The sequence below is a fragment of the Notamacropus eugenii genome, chromosome 1 (genome assembly GCF_028372415.1).
Source record: "Notamacropus eugenii isolate mMacEug1 chromosome 1, mMacEug1.pri_v2, whole genome shotgun sequence".
NCBI classification, from domain to species: Eukaryota; Metazoa; Chordata; class Mammalia; order Diprotodontia; family Macropodidae; genus Notamacropus; species Notamacropus eugenii.
This window is the reverse complement of record NC_092872.1, coordinates 615,077,734-615,090,723: the sequence shown is the minus strand read 5'-3', so window position 1 is coordinate 615,090,723 and position 12,990 is coordinate 615,077,734. Positions and strand designations below refer to the sequence as shown.

Below are 12,990 nucleotides of genomic sequence, written 5' to 3'. Positions count from 1 at the left end.
CATATTAAACATATTTCCACATTAACTCATGTTGGGAAAGAAGAGTAAAAACAAAAGGGAATAATCATGAGAAAGAAAAACCAAAAAAAGGAGAAAATAGTATGGTTTGATCTGCATTCAGACTTCATAGTTACTTCTATGCGTATGGATAGCATTTTTCCATCATGAGTTTTTTGGAATTGTCTTAGATCATTGCATTGCTGAGAAGAGTTAAGTCTAACAAAGATGGTCTTCATATAGTGTTGCTATTCCTGTGTGCAGTGTTCTCACTTCACTCAACAACACTCATTGCATTTCCAGTAAACATCCCTTTTTATATCATGACTTCCACCTCCACTGTTCTACTAAACTATACCCTTGAAGGTCTCTAGTCTCTTGACAAAACTAATGGCCTTTTCTCTGTCCTTTAACATGTTAAAGTTTATCATCCAAATTTTTTCCTGGTTGCCATGATACTGAATTCTTATTTCTCTGATTTTTTTCTATCTCTGTTAGCTCTTCCTCATCCTACAATAAAAACTATGGGCTTCAGTTCCTTTGTTTCTCTCTGCTTCTCACTCTGTACTCAGTTCCTTTGTGAACTGATTTTATGCCATAGCTTCAACAATTACCACTATGTTCAGATCTGCATGTGAATCTTTAGTACTGTGATTTCTCAGTATCACCTCGATCTGTGTTCAGAATTGAATTTACTATCATACTTCCACATCCCATCCCTTTCCCACAACTGTCTCCTTCTACATCCAGTTTTATCTGTCCATTTGTTTCCATTCCCACATACAGTATTTTAATCCAGGCTCTTGCCCTGTCTCTTTCCTTTTCTCTTTTCCTCTTCTCTTTTCCTCCTTTTCTCATCTTCCCACCCCACTCCTCTTTACTGGAGCACATTCTAATTCCTTTCCTAGACATTCAAGATCCTCCTTAGTTTGTAGTCCCTTTTTGTTATGTGCTGTCTTTCAGAATGAATGCATCTTTTATTCTAACCACGTTGGTCTGCCTGCCCCTGGACATAATACATTCAGAATTTCAGACTTTTGTTCATTCTGTTCCTTTTTCTTCTACCTTTCTTCCAAGTCTTAGTGAAAAACCAGCTTGTTGAGGATTTTCAAAATGGTTCTGTGCCATAATGATCTTCCTGATCTTCCCCTTCTCTAAATTTCTTTGACCCTTCTGTGTACTGTTTTGTCACAGTCATATACTGCCTTGCTTTGTTACTCAGCTTCTTAGCATAGATGTATATTAATATTAATATATTTGTGTGTACACACACACACACACACACACACACACACACACCTACACATCAGTAGATGGATAGATAATCTTTGTCATTGTGTGTCCTCAGATTATTGGTTCCTTGGGGAAAAGAGACTGATACATTTTATTTATGTGCCTTAGTACTATGCATATAATAGATAATCGGTGATTGTTTGTTGAATGAATGGGGCAGGCTTTTTTGTAATGAAATTAATCAACTCCCTTTACTCTGCCGTTTTTTAGGTCCTTATGAAAACCGCACTGTCTTTGAAACTTTGGACATTGGTTGGCAGCTCCTTCGAATCTTCCCCAAAGAAATGTTGAAGAGAATCCCTCAAAGCACCCTGAGCGAATTTTACCCTCGAGATTCTTCAATAAAGCACTAGCTTCTGCTTCATCTCTGTGAAATACTGGTTTTATTCTTCTCTTCTCCCTCTGCCTCTTCCTCTGTGTTGAAGTTTACGTGTTACCCTGTAATTAAAACGAAGAGTAGGTAACATTGTGCCAGTGTTCCTGATGTTTTAAACCAATAATAGACTTTAAAATATCCTCCATTCAAAAAACCTGTATCTTCAATGCTTTTTTAAAGTGTCTGCGGGGATTGAAATGAAAGTGTCTTTTATTGATGTGTGCGTTTGTACTTAATGGTGTAGTTAATCGTCTAATTACACCCTAATTATTTGAGTCTCCTGGACCTTATTTCTTTAACCCTCTTCAGGAGTGTGACTGGATGAAGTTCTGATGTCTTGGCTTCCACGTAAAGGCCAAATCTAAGTTTGTGCAAGTCCTTTAGGAAGAGCCAAAGGCATGTATTTCATTGCCCCTTGAGAATATCTTCTTTAGTCCTCCTGCATACCACTGTTCCCATGCTGTTGCCCAGAACAGATGGTACTTGCTTTTATCTGTTTGATGGATAGACTAGGAAGGGAAGCCTTTTCTCTCTAACTTTTGCTATGTCTAATGATGAGGATGATGATCTATAACATTTGATCCCAGAGCATAGGCAACCACTGACCTTGGTGTTGACTCTGGAGGGAGGAGGAACTCTTAGTTTTTGCTGCTACTCCTTCTAAGTTAGGTATAAAACTTGCAACTTTTGCACAATTGGTATTTATCTGGTGACAGTGAATTTCCTACTTTGTCATGGTGATCCTTATTGAGCCTCTAATGTAGAGGACACGTGAGGTCTAGTTATTCTTGTCTGTGCTGCAAAAATCAATTAGCTTGTTGGAAAGAGCATCGGAGCAGGCAAACACACTATCCATTCCACCCTGATAAATTAAGGCACCTTTGTGCTCTGACATGCTGTCAGTGTTTACATCTCAGAAATGTTTACCAAAAACTGAAAGCTTAACAGAAAGGGGAAAGAGAACAACATACTAGCACATGAAAATGGATATTTTGAATTCTATTACATGTAGAGTGTTCTGTTGAAATTCTCCATTTGGTCCTGCTTTCTGACCACTTTGACCTCTCTAGGGTTAACCCCGTGGCACAAATATTAACACTGAGATTCTTCAGGATTCTGATTTGCTCCTTTCTGATGTTATCCCTGCAGCTGTCTTCTATGCAGCTTTTCCGTTGTTTGGTCTCTTTGTGTTCTTTGTAACTTGGGTGCAATTGCAATTTCATTTCTAGTGCATTCCATCCTAAAGTTGTGTAAAATCCTTTATTTTTCTTGGGGTGGGAGGGGGTTGTTGTTAGCATGAAAATGTCAATGTAGAAAATGTGACATCTGAATATTACCATATGAAAAATAAATGTTAAATGAAATGGAAATTGACTAAAAGTTATTTTATATCCCTTTTCTAAACTTGAGATTCAGTAGGTCACAGTAACTGCAATATAAGAAGCTATAAAGATTTGAAGTTTTATGAGTATTAATTTTGAATAGTTAAAATTCATTATACTCACCCACATAACCAATGCTATAAATACAGAAGCCATGTTTCTTTTCACAAAACTATTCTCCCCATGCTCCCCTTTTCAATTTCCTGATCATATGAAAGAGCCTCTAGTAGGCTCTAAACTTTCATATTCTGTGGTCTACTTTGGATTTTGGTCCTTGGTTGATGTTTGCCCTTAGTTCTCCTGCCATAGGCCTAGCACGGTATTTGTAGATTGCTTTATTTTCAGGGTGGCCAGGGGATTGGGAAGAAGGGTGAGGTCTGCAATCTATTAGCCAAGAATGGTGAGGGGGTGCCCTTCAGCAGGCTTAGAGTACTGTCAGTTGAACATTGTCACATAAACACCAGACTATAAGCATAGGATTGTTAGCCTTACTGAGGGGTAGTTATATTTAGTAATATCTTCACATAGACCATGCTGTGTGTTAACAGTTTCATTTGGATTGCCTGTATATAATGTGAGATGATTTAAGACTGTCTTAGAATTTGGGTAGTGAAAATATCAGATGAAATTGTTCTCAGCTAATCTTCACCATTGGATTGAAATTTGCTTTTTAGGCTAATTTGCACCCTTTATCAATTTGTTTTGTAACAGTTCCTTATTTTACTGGAAAAAAATTTTGATTATTTTAATTTCAAGAGAAGGTTTTCTATCTTAAACTAAGTTTAAGTGATTTTTTTTCTCTTCATTGTTTTATCAAAAAGTCTGTTAAAGGGACTTGTTAACAGTGTTTGTTTTCAAGTGACTGTCAATCCAGTCTGGGAACTTCAAGTGAAGGAAAGATATTTTTCAGGCAGTTTCATTTTTGGCATATGAAGGCAGTTCAGTGCAAATGAAACATTGCTAGTTTATGGAAATTCCAAACCCTATTGCACTAGTGAGTAGAAGCTGAACTATCACTGTGTGCAAGGAGAAAACATTCCCCTTTTGTCTTCTGAAGCTAAATTACTGTCATTTAAAGAAAACGAAATCTTTAAGTCAGTTGTAGCAAGGATGGAAAAATGTGGATGAAGAACTTAGGGGGAAAATTTACAGTCTCACTAGTACTGTGACTTTGATTTGGGTTCTGTTTCTCAGGAGAAGAGTAACAGTGCTGATAGATACAAGATAGTAGCTGCCTCGCCCAGTGTAAGCAACCCTGGAGTTTGGGGGTTGATTGGCACACTAGAGGTTTCAGAACTGATCATGTGCTGCCTGATGACAGGGCCTGGGGGCTTTTCCCCTGTGTAATCTTTGAAAGAAAAACAGTCCTTCACTAAGGTAAGAGACTCCAAAGAGCTTTGAAGCAGGACTCCCTCAGATCTCACATTTCAATGTAATATGTTTGTTAAGATCTTAATATTGGTCAAAGGGTACCAACAGATGTATAAATTACTAATCACACTAAAACACTTTCAAGGTCATTTTGCACTCATCAGATCGGCAAAAATGACATGAAAGGAAAAAGACATCTCAAGACATCTTGGAAGGACTATGGGAAAAATTACATGTTAATAATGCACTTATGATGAAGCTGTGATAAAGCCATTTTGGAAAACAATTTAGGGAACTGCTCCCAAAGTCATAAACCGCCATCTTTTTTTAAAAAAAATACATTTTTAGCTTTTTTTTCATCATTATAGTTATTCCCAGCGTCCTTCTTTCTCCTCCTAGAGAAACCATTCTGTATAACAAATAGTATTTAAAAGAGGGAGCTGTTAATCAGCACAACTGAATAATACATTAAAAAAGTGATGCATAACATCTGTGGCCCTTCCACCTCCATATAGAGATAGGCTAGGCGTGTCATCTCTTCATTTGAGTCATGTTTGATCTTTCTAATTGTGTTATATTCACTTTAAAAATTTTTATTTATCTTATCTGTTTCTCAAAATTATTTTTATTTTATTAAACATTAGACAATTACATGTGAAAAAATTCACTCATCTTTTAAACTTCTGAGTTCAAAATTCACTCCCTCTCTCCCACCCCTTTCCCTTTTTAAGAAGGCAAGTACTTTGGTTTCAGTTGTACATTTGAGGCCATGCAAAACATATCCATATTAGCCACATTAAAAAAGAAAACAAAATAAAAATTAGGAAAATTAAGAAAAATAAGCTTCAATCTGCACTCATAGTTCATCAGTTCTGTCTCTGGAGGTGGATACTGTTTATCATCATGGGTCCTTGGAATTGTCTTAGATTATTGTCTTGATCAGAATAGCTAAGTCTTTCACAATTGATCATACTTACAGTACAGCTGTTACTGTGTACAATGCCCTGGTTCTGCTCACTTCATTTTGCATGAGATTATGTAAATCTTCTGGTTCTTCAGAAACCATCCTGCTTATTATTTCTTCTATCACAATAGTACTTCATCGCAATCGTATGCTACAACTTGTTCAGCCATTTCCAAATTGATGGACATCTCATTTTCCAATTCTTTGCCACCACAAAAATAGCTGCTATCAATAATTTTGTACAAGTAGTTTCCCATTTTCTTTGATCTCCTTGGGATATAGTAGTGGTATTACTGGGTCAAATGGTATTTGTATGCAGTTTTTTAGTTCTTTGGGCATAGTTCCAAATTATTCTCCAGAATGGTTGGATTACTTTACAAATTCACCAATAGTGCATTTTCCTTTTATCTAATAACAGCCAATCTGATAAGTATGAGGGGGTATTTCAGGGTTGTTTTAATTTGCATTTCTCTCATGACTTTTTAATCATATGACTTGGTAAATTTGGTTTCTTTTGAAAACTACTTATCTCCTTTGAACATTTATCATTTTTAAAAATTTGGCTCAGTTTGCTTATATATTATTTGAGAAATGAGATCTTTATTAGAGAAACTTGTTCTAAAAATTTCCACCCGGTTTCCTGTTTTGCTTGTAATTTTACTATATTATTTTATTTGTGTAAAACTTTTTTTAAGTTCATTTAATCAAAATCATCTTTTTTATTTCCAGTAATCTTTTCTATCTTTTGTTTGGTCATAAATTCTTTTATTCATTGATCTGACAGGTACATATTTCTATGCTCCCCAAATTTACTTGTGATAATCACCCTTTACGTCCTAGTCATTTGTCCATTTTGACCTTATTTTGTTGTACATTGTGAGATTTTGGTCTATGCCTAGTTTCTGCCAAATTGCTTTCCAGTTTTCCTAGCAATTTTTTTTCAAATATTGAGTTCTTACCCCCAGAGTTAAAATTTTTGTATTTGTCAAACACTAGATTACTGTGGTCATTTACTACTATGTATTGTGTGCCTAACGAATTCCATTGATCCACAACTCAATTTCTTAGCCAGTACCAACCAGATTGTTTTAATGAGTACTACTTTGTAATATAGTTTGAAATCTGGAACTGTTAGGCTGCCTTCCTTAACATTTTTTTCCCATTGATTCCCTTGATATTCTTGACCAAATATGACCAAAATATTCTCTTAGATGGATTTTGTTATTGTTTTTTCTAACTTTATAAAATAATTTTTTGGTAGTTTGATATGGCACTAAATAAGTATTTAGGTAGGATATTCATTTTTATTATTTTGGCTAGAGGCCTACCTATGAGCAGTGAATATTTCTTCAGTTGTTTAGATCTGCCTTTATTTGTGTGAAAAATATTATTTAAATTGTGTTCATATGATCCCTGCTTTGGTCTTGTCAGGTAGACTCCCAAGTATTTTATATTGTCTGCAGTTATTTTAAATGGAATTTCTCCATTTCTTCCTGCTGAGTTTTGTTGATAGCATATAGAAATGCTGGTGATTTGTGTGTTTATTTTATATTCTGGAATTTTGCTGAAATGTATTGTTTCAACTAATTTTTAAGCTGATCCTCCAGGGTTCTCTAAGTATACCATTATATCATCTACAAAGAGTGATAGTTTTGCTTCCTTATTGCCTGCTTTTATTTCTTCAATTTCTTTTTCTTGTCTCATTGCTATAGCTAGTATAATAATAAACATCCTTGCTTCACTCCTCATCTTATTGGGAAGGCTTCAAGTTTATCCCTATTATAGATAATGTTTGCTCTTGGTTTTAGAGAGATACTACTGTATCAGTAAGAACCCCGATATATACAGAGGGGCCTGCTATCACAGGTTCTTTGATCTGCTTTTCTAAAAGGAAAGGCAACTTTGGAGGGGTTAACAATCACTTTAATCAAGCATATATATCTTTCACCTAGTTCAGGGGAGTTAGCAACCTGAACTTTAGAGAAAATACGGAGAAATCAAAGATTAACAGACATGGCTTCCTCTGTCTGACCATAATCAATGCATATATCACAAATCAACAGACAGGTCCAACTGTCTTGACCATAGTTACTAGAGAGGGAAGCACCAACATCTAGTTTTTTTTAAAGCCAAGGGGCTTCCCAGAATCTCATCTGGCATACAAACCTTCTTCCAAAAACTAAGCCCCAAAGTTAAAACCACACCTCAGAGTCTTTAAACACTTTTTAGAATCGGGGCATCACAAATCTTGAGAACCAGTGCCTTGTTAACAAAAAGGTGTGGGCCTTCCCAGGCTCAACAATGGGTGGGAAAGATCCCCCTTAATCACATTATCCAGAGGCTTTATACTTAGTATAAACAAAAACAACAAAAGATCCTACTTGACTTGCCCTTAATATTACTTACTATTTTTTAAAAGGTTCCATTAGTTCGTATGCTTTCTAAAAATTCTAGGAATGGGTATTGCTTTTTACCAAAGGCTTTTTTTTCTGCATCTGTTGATATAATGATGTTTTTTGTTGATTTTGTTTTCAACATGATCAGTTATGTTGATAGTTTTCCTAATACTGAACCAGCTCTGTATTCTTTGTATAAATCCCACCTGGTCAGAGTGTTTGATCTTTGAGGTATATTGCTGTAATCTCCTTGCTAGTATTTTTTTTTTTTTTGCATTGATATTCATTAAGGAAATTGGTTTATAGTTTTCTTCCTCTGTTTTGGCTCATCCTGGTTTTTTGATAGGACCACCTATTTTTTCAAATACTTTATATAGTATTGGGATTAATTGTTCCTTAAATGTTTGGTAGAATTCACTTGTGAATACATCTGATTTTGGTAATTTTTTCTTAGGGAGCTCACTGGTGGTTCAATTTATTTTTCTAAGATAGGGTATTTAAATATTCTATTTCCTCTTCTGTTAATATGGATACTTTATTTTTTGTAAATATCCATTTCACTTAGATTGCCTATTTTACTGGCAAATAATTGAGCAAAATAGTTTGTAATAATTGAATTTCATCTTCATTGGTGGTACATTCACTATTTCATTTTTGATACTAGCAATTTATTTTTCTTTCTTTTTTAAGCCAAATTAATCATTGTTTTACTTATTTTTTCATAAAACAGCTACTAGTTTTATTTAATGATTTTTAAATTTTTATTTTTATTCATCTTTACTTTGATTTTCAGGATTTCCATTTTAGTGTTTAATTGGGATTTATTTTTTTTTGATTTGTTCTTCTTCTAGTTTTTTTTTTTTTTGGTTAGTTATATGCTTAATTCATTGGTTTGTTCCTTCTCTCCTTCATTTATGTACACATTTAGAGATATAAATTTTCCTCTATGTACTACTTTGCCTGTATCCCACAAATTTTGAAATGTTGTCTCACTGTTGTCATTCTCTTGAATGAAATTATTGTTTGTTTCCATTTGTTCTTTGGCCCATTCTTCAAGATCAGATTATTTCATTTCCACTTAACTTTTAATCTATGCTTCCATGGGCCTTTATTAAATGTAATTTTTATTTATTATGTTCTGAAAAGGATGCATTCAATATTTCTGCTTTTCTGCATTTGGTTATGAGGTTTTTATGCCCTAATATATATATGGTCAGTTTTTGTGAAGGTGCCATGTACAGAATGTACTTAGCAAAAGCGTACTTCTTTCTATTCCCATTCAGTTTTCTACAGAGATTTATCATGTCTAACTTTTCTAAGATTCTATTCCTCATGACTCTTTTCTTGTTTATTTTATTGTTAGATTTATCTAGCTCCGAGAGGGGAAAGCTGAGCTCCCTCACTAGTATAGTTTTACTGTCTATTTTCTTTTCATGTATTTAACTTTTCCTTTAAGAACTGGGATGCCATGGCATTTGACAGAGATGTTCGGTATTTATTACTTCATTATCTATGATTCCTTTTAGCAAGATATAGTTTCCCTGCTTATCCCTTTTAATTAGGCTTATTTTTTTGTTTTTGCTTTGTCTGAGATCAGGGTTGCTACCACTCTTTTTTTGTTGTTTTTAAATTTCAGCTGAGGTATAACCGATTTTGTACCAGCCTCTTATTTTAATTCTGTGTGTCTCTGTTTCAAATGTGTTTCTTGTAAACAACATATTGTTGGATTCCAGTTTCTCATCCATTCGTCTACCTGCTTCGATTTTATAAGTGAGTTTATTCCTTCCACATTCACATTTATGGTTAGTTACTGTGCATTTCTCTTCATCCTATTTCCTTCTGTTTCTTCTCTCTCTTTTTATCCTGTCCCTCCTCTAAAGTCTATTTTGCTTCTGACCACTGCCTTCTTTTACTTGCCCTTCCTTTTATCATTTTGCTTCCTCTTATCCCCTTCCCCTCCTACTTCCCTGTCGGGTTACCAATTGAGTGTATATGTTTCATTTTATGAAGCAATTTAGATGTGAGTGAAGTCCAAGCATTGCCTGGTTTTCACTGCCATTTCTCCCTTTACTGAGAAATTTCTTCCTTGTGTGCCTCTTTTATGTGAGATAATTTTCCCCATTTTTCCCTCTCCCTTCTCCCATCTTCCAGGGCATCATCCTTTCTCACCTATTCATTTTTTTTTTATATCACCCCCACATAATTGACTTACTCCTGTATATTCTTTTTATGTAGAATTCTTCTAACTGCTCTAATAATGATAAATACACATATCATCTTCCCATATATAAAGATACATAGTTTAATCTTATTGAGTACCTTGTGATTTCTCCTTCATGCTTATCTTTTTGTGCTTTTCTTGAGCTATATTTAAAAGTCAGATTTTCTATTAAGTTCTGGTCTTTTCATCAGGAATCCTCAAGTCCTCTATTACATGTAATCCATTTTTTTTCCCTTGAAGAACTATATTGAGTTTTGCTGAGTAGGTTATTCTTGGTTGTATTCCTAACTCTTTTGCCTTCTGGAATATCATATTCCAAGCCCTCAATTCCTTTGACATAAATCTTGTGTCATCCTGACACAGCTCAATCATATATGAATAATTTCTTTCTGACTGCTTAAAATGTTTCCTCTTTGACCTAGGAAATCTTGACTTTGGCTATAATATTCCTAGGAGAGCTCTCATTTTGGGATTTCTTTTAGGGGGGTCATTGGTGGATTCTTTAAATTTCTATTTTGCACTCTGGTTCAAGGATACCTGGGCAGTTTTTCATGATGATTTCTTCTAATATAATATCTAGGCTCTTTTCTTTGATTATGACTTTCAGGTAATCCAATAATTCTTAAATTATTTCTCTCTATTTTTCAGGTCTGTTGTTTATCCAATGAGATATTTCACATTTTCTTCCTTTTTTCCCCCAGTCTTTTGATTTTCCTTCATTGTTTCTTGATGGCTTATGGATACATGGTGTCCTCTTGCCCAACTTTTGCCCTAATTTTTAAGGAATTATTTTCCTCAGTGAGGTTTTGTACATCTTTTTCCATTTGGTCAATTCTGTTTTTAAGATGTCATTTTCTTCAACATTTCTTTTGTGTGCCTCTTTTAACCAAACCATTAATTGTCTTTTCATAATTTTCTTCCTCTAATTTTTTCCTATTTGATTTTGAAAGTCATTTTGTAGCTTTCTCAGGAGTTCTTGTTGGGTTTGTGTTCAGTTCACACTTTTTTCTTGGAAGCCTTGCTTGTAGCTACTTTGACTTCATGTTCTTAAGAATTTGTCATGATCTTCCCTGTCACCATAGTAGCTTTTATGGTCTCATTTTTTTTCTTTCTCAATTTCCCACTCTGTTTATTGATTTGGAACATTTTGTTAATGTTGGATTCTATTGCTGGTGTGTATGGGGGTGGCAGGAGGGGGAACATAGAGATTCTGTCTCAGGCTTCAGCCTTTTTTCACTGCTGTTTTCAGGGCTAGTTCCAGGGGATTGGAAGTTTTCAATGCTTCTAAGTTGGTGTGATCTAGGGAGTGGTATGGTCCTTACTCTCTTGGTCTTCATTCTGGTCCCTAACCAGGAAGAGCCTTTGGGATTTACAACTGATTCTGCTCCTCTAGACTTCTCCTCCTTTGGGACTGAAAGTGATACTGTTCCTCAGAGTTCCTGATCCCTTGAGGGCAGAAGTGACACTACTCCTCAGGGCTTTGCTCCCTCTTGACTGAAAGTGCTCATCTCCACCCTTGACCTGTGACCCAGAAGTGGGTGTAGGCAGTGGAGTTGCCAAACAGTATCAGGTCCTGTGTCCAGCGTTAGCACAGGGGTACCCTGTAATCTCTCACCACTTGCCAGATCTCTTTACCATTTCTTAGTTGGGAGCTCCCAAAGTTATTGCTGCTTCTGTCCCTGTAGTCCCACCACTGGTTTTTCATCCACATGGACTCTGGACCAGCCTTCTACCCCATGTCACAGATTTCTCCTTCCAACTTTCTATGGGCTAGAATAATGTCTCACTCTGATCTTTTGTTTGCTTGGCCACTCTAGAATTTGTTTGGAGGGGCATATTGGAAGAGCTCAAGTGAATGTCTCCACTCTGTTATCATGGATCGTCATGTTTTATTTACTTTTTAAAAATAAGTTCTTATTGAGGTTTTCTGTTTTTACATCATTATCTCCAATATCCTTCCTCATTCTCCTGAAGAGTCATTGTAAGAATAGTTTTTTAAAGAAAAAAAACAGCACACCTAAAACATCAAAAAAGTCTGAAAGCATGTCCAATGTGTAATATCTATTTCCACCTCCATTAAGGGGTGAATTTGAGGCGTCCTCATATCTCTTTATCCAAGTTATACTTGATCTTTATAATTTTGTTACATTCACTTTTGATTTTTTTTGTTGTGTTAGTAATTCTTTTCATTTACATTGCTGTAGAGTGTGTGTGTGTGTGTGTGTAACTGCTTCACTTTGCATCAGTTTATGTAAATCTTTCCATGTTTTTCTGTATTCATCACATACATCATTTCTTATAGCACAGTGATATTCTGTTTATGTACCACAATTTGTTTAGCCAATCCTCAATCTATGGATATCTATTTTGTTGTCAATTCTTTGCTATCACAAAAAGTGCTGCTATAAATATTTTGGTGTATGTAAGAGGTTCTTTGGATTATAAGACCAGTAATGGAGTCTTTGATTCAAAGAGCATATACATTTTAGTAGTTTTATTTTCCCAATTTCAAATTGCTTTTCAAAATGTTGTATCATTTCACAGCTCCACCAACAATCTATTAGTGATCTCATTCCACACCCCTTCCAACATTGACTATTGCCATTTTTGGGTCATCTTTGCCAATTTTCAGGGAGTGAAATGAAACCTCAGGGTTGCTTTGATTTGTATTTCCCTTATTATTAATGATTTTGATCATTCTTTCATGTGTTCGTGACTACTTTGTAATTCTTCTTTTGAAAATTATTTGTTAATATCCTTTGACCATTTACCTATTGAGGAATGAGTGCCATATTTTTTGACCAGCAGAACTAGACCTATGCCTTAAAGAGAGCAAAGAAAGAAGAAAAGAATTCGTATACAAAAATATGGCAACTCTTTTTGTAGTGAAAAAACTGGAAACTAAAGGCTGCACAGCAATTGGGGAATTTTTCAATTAATTATGATATATGAATGCATTTCATTGCTATGATGCTATAAGAAATGACAAA

At 35.1% G+C, this 12,990-nt stretch overlaps 1 protein-coding gene across 2 annotated transcripts in view; it reads left to right on the top strand.

Moving 5' to 3' along the window:
- The window catches only part of ATP6V1B2 (ATPase H+ transporting V1 subunit B2), a 29,910-nt gene extending 26,874 nt beyond the window's left edge, over positions 1-3,036 (top strand). For both annotated transcript variants that reach the window (XM_072634973.1, XM_072634972.1), the window contains exon 14: positions 1,501-3,036. In XM_072634973.1, the coding sequence (XP_072491074.1) occupies positions 1,501-1,643 (143 nt within the window). In that variant the 3' untranslated portion in view covers positions 1,644-3,036. The remainder of the gene's footprint in view (positions 1-1,500) is intronic.
- Positions 3,037-12,990: the final 9,954 nt, after the last annotated feature.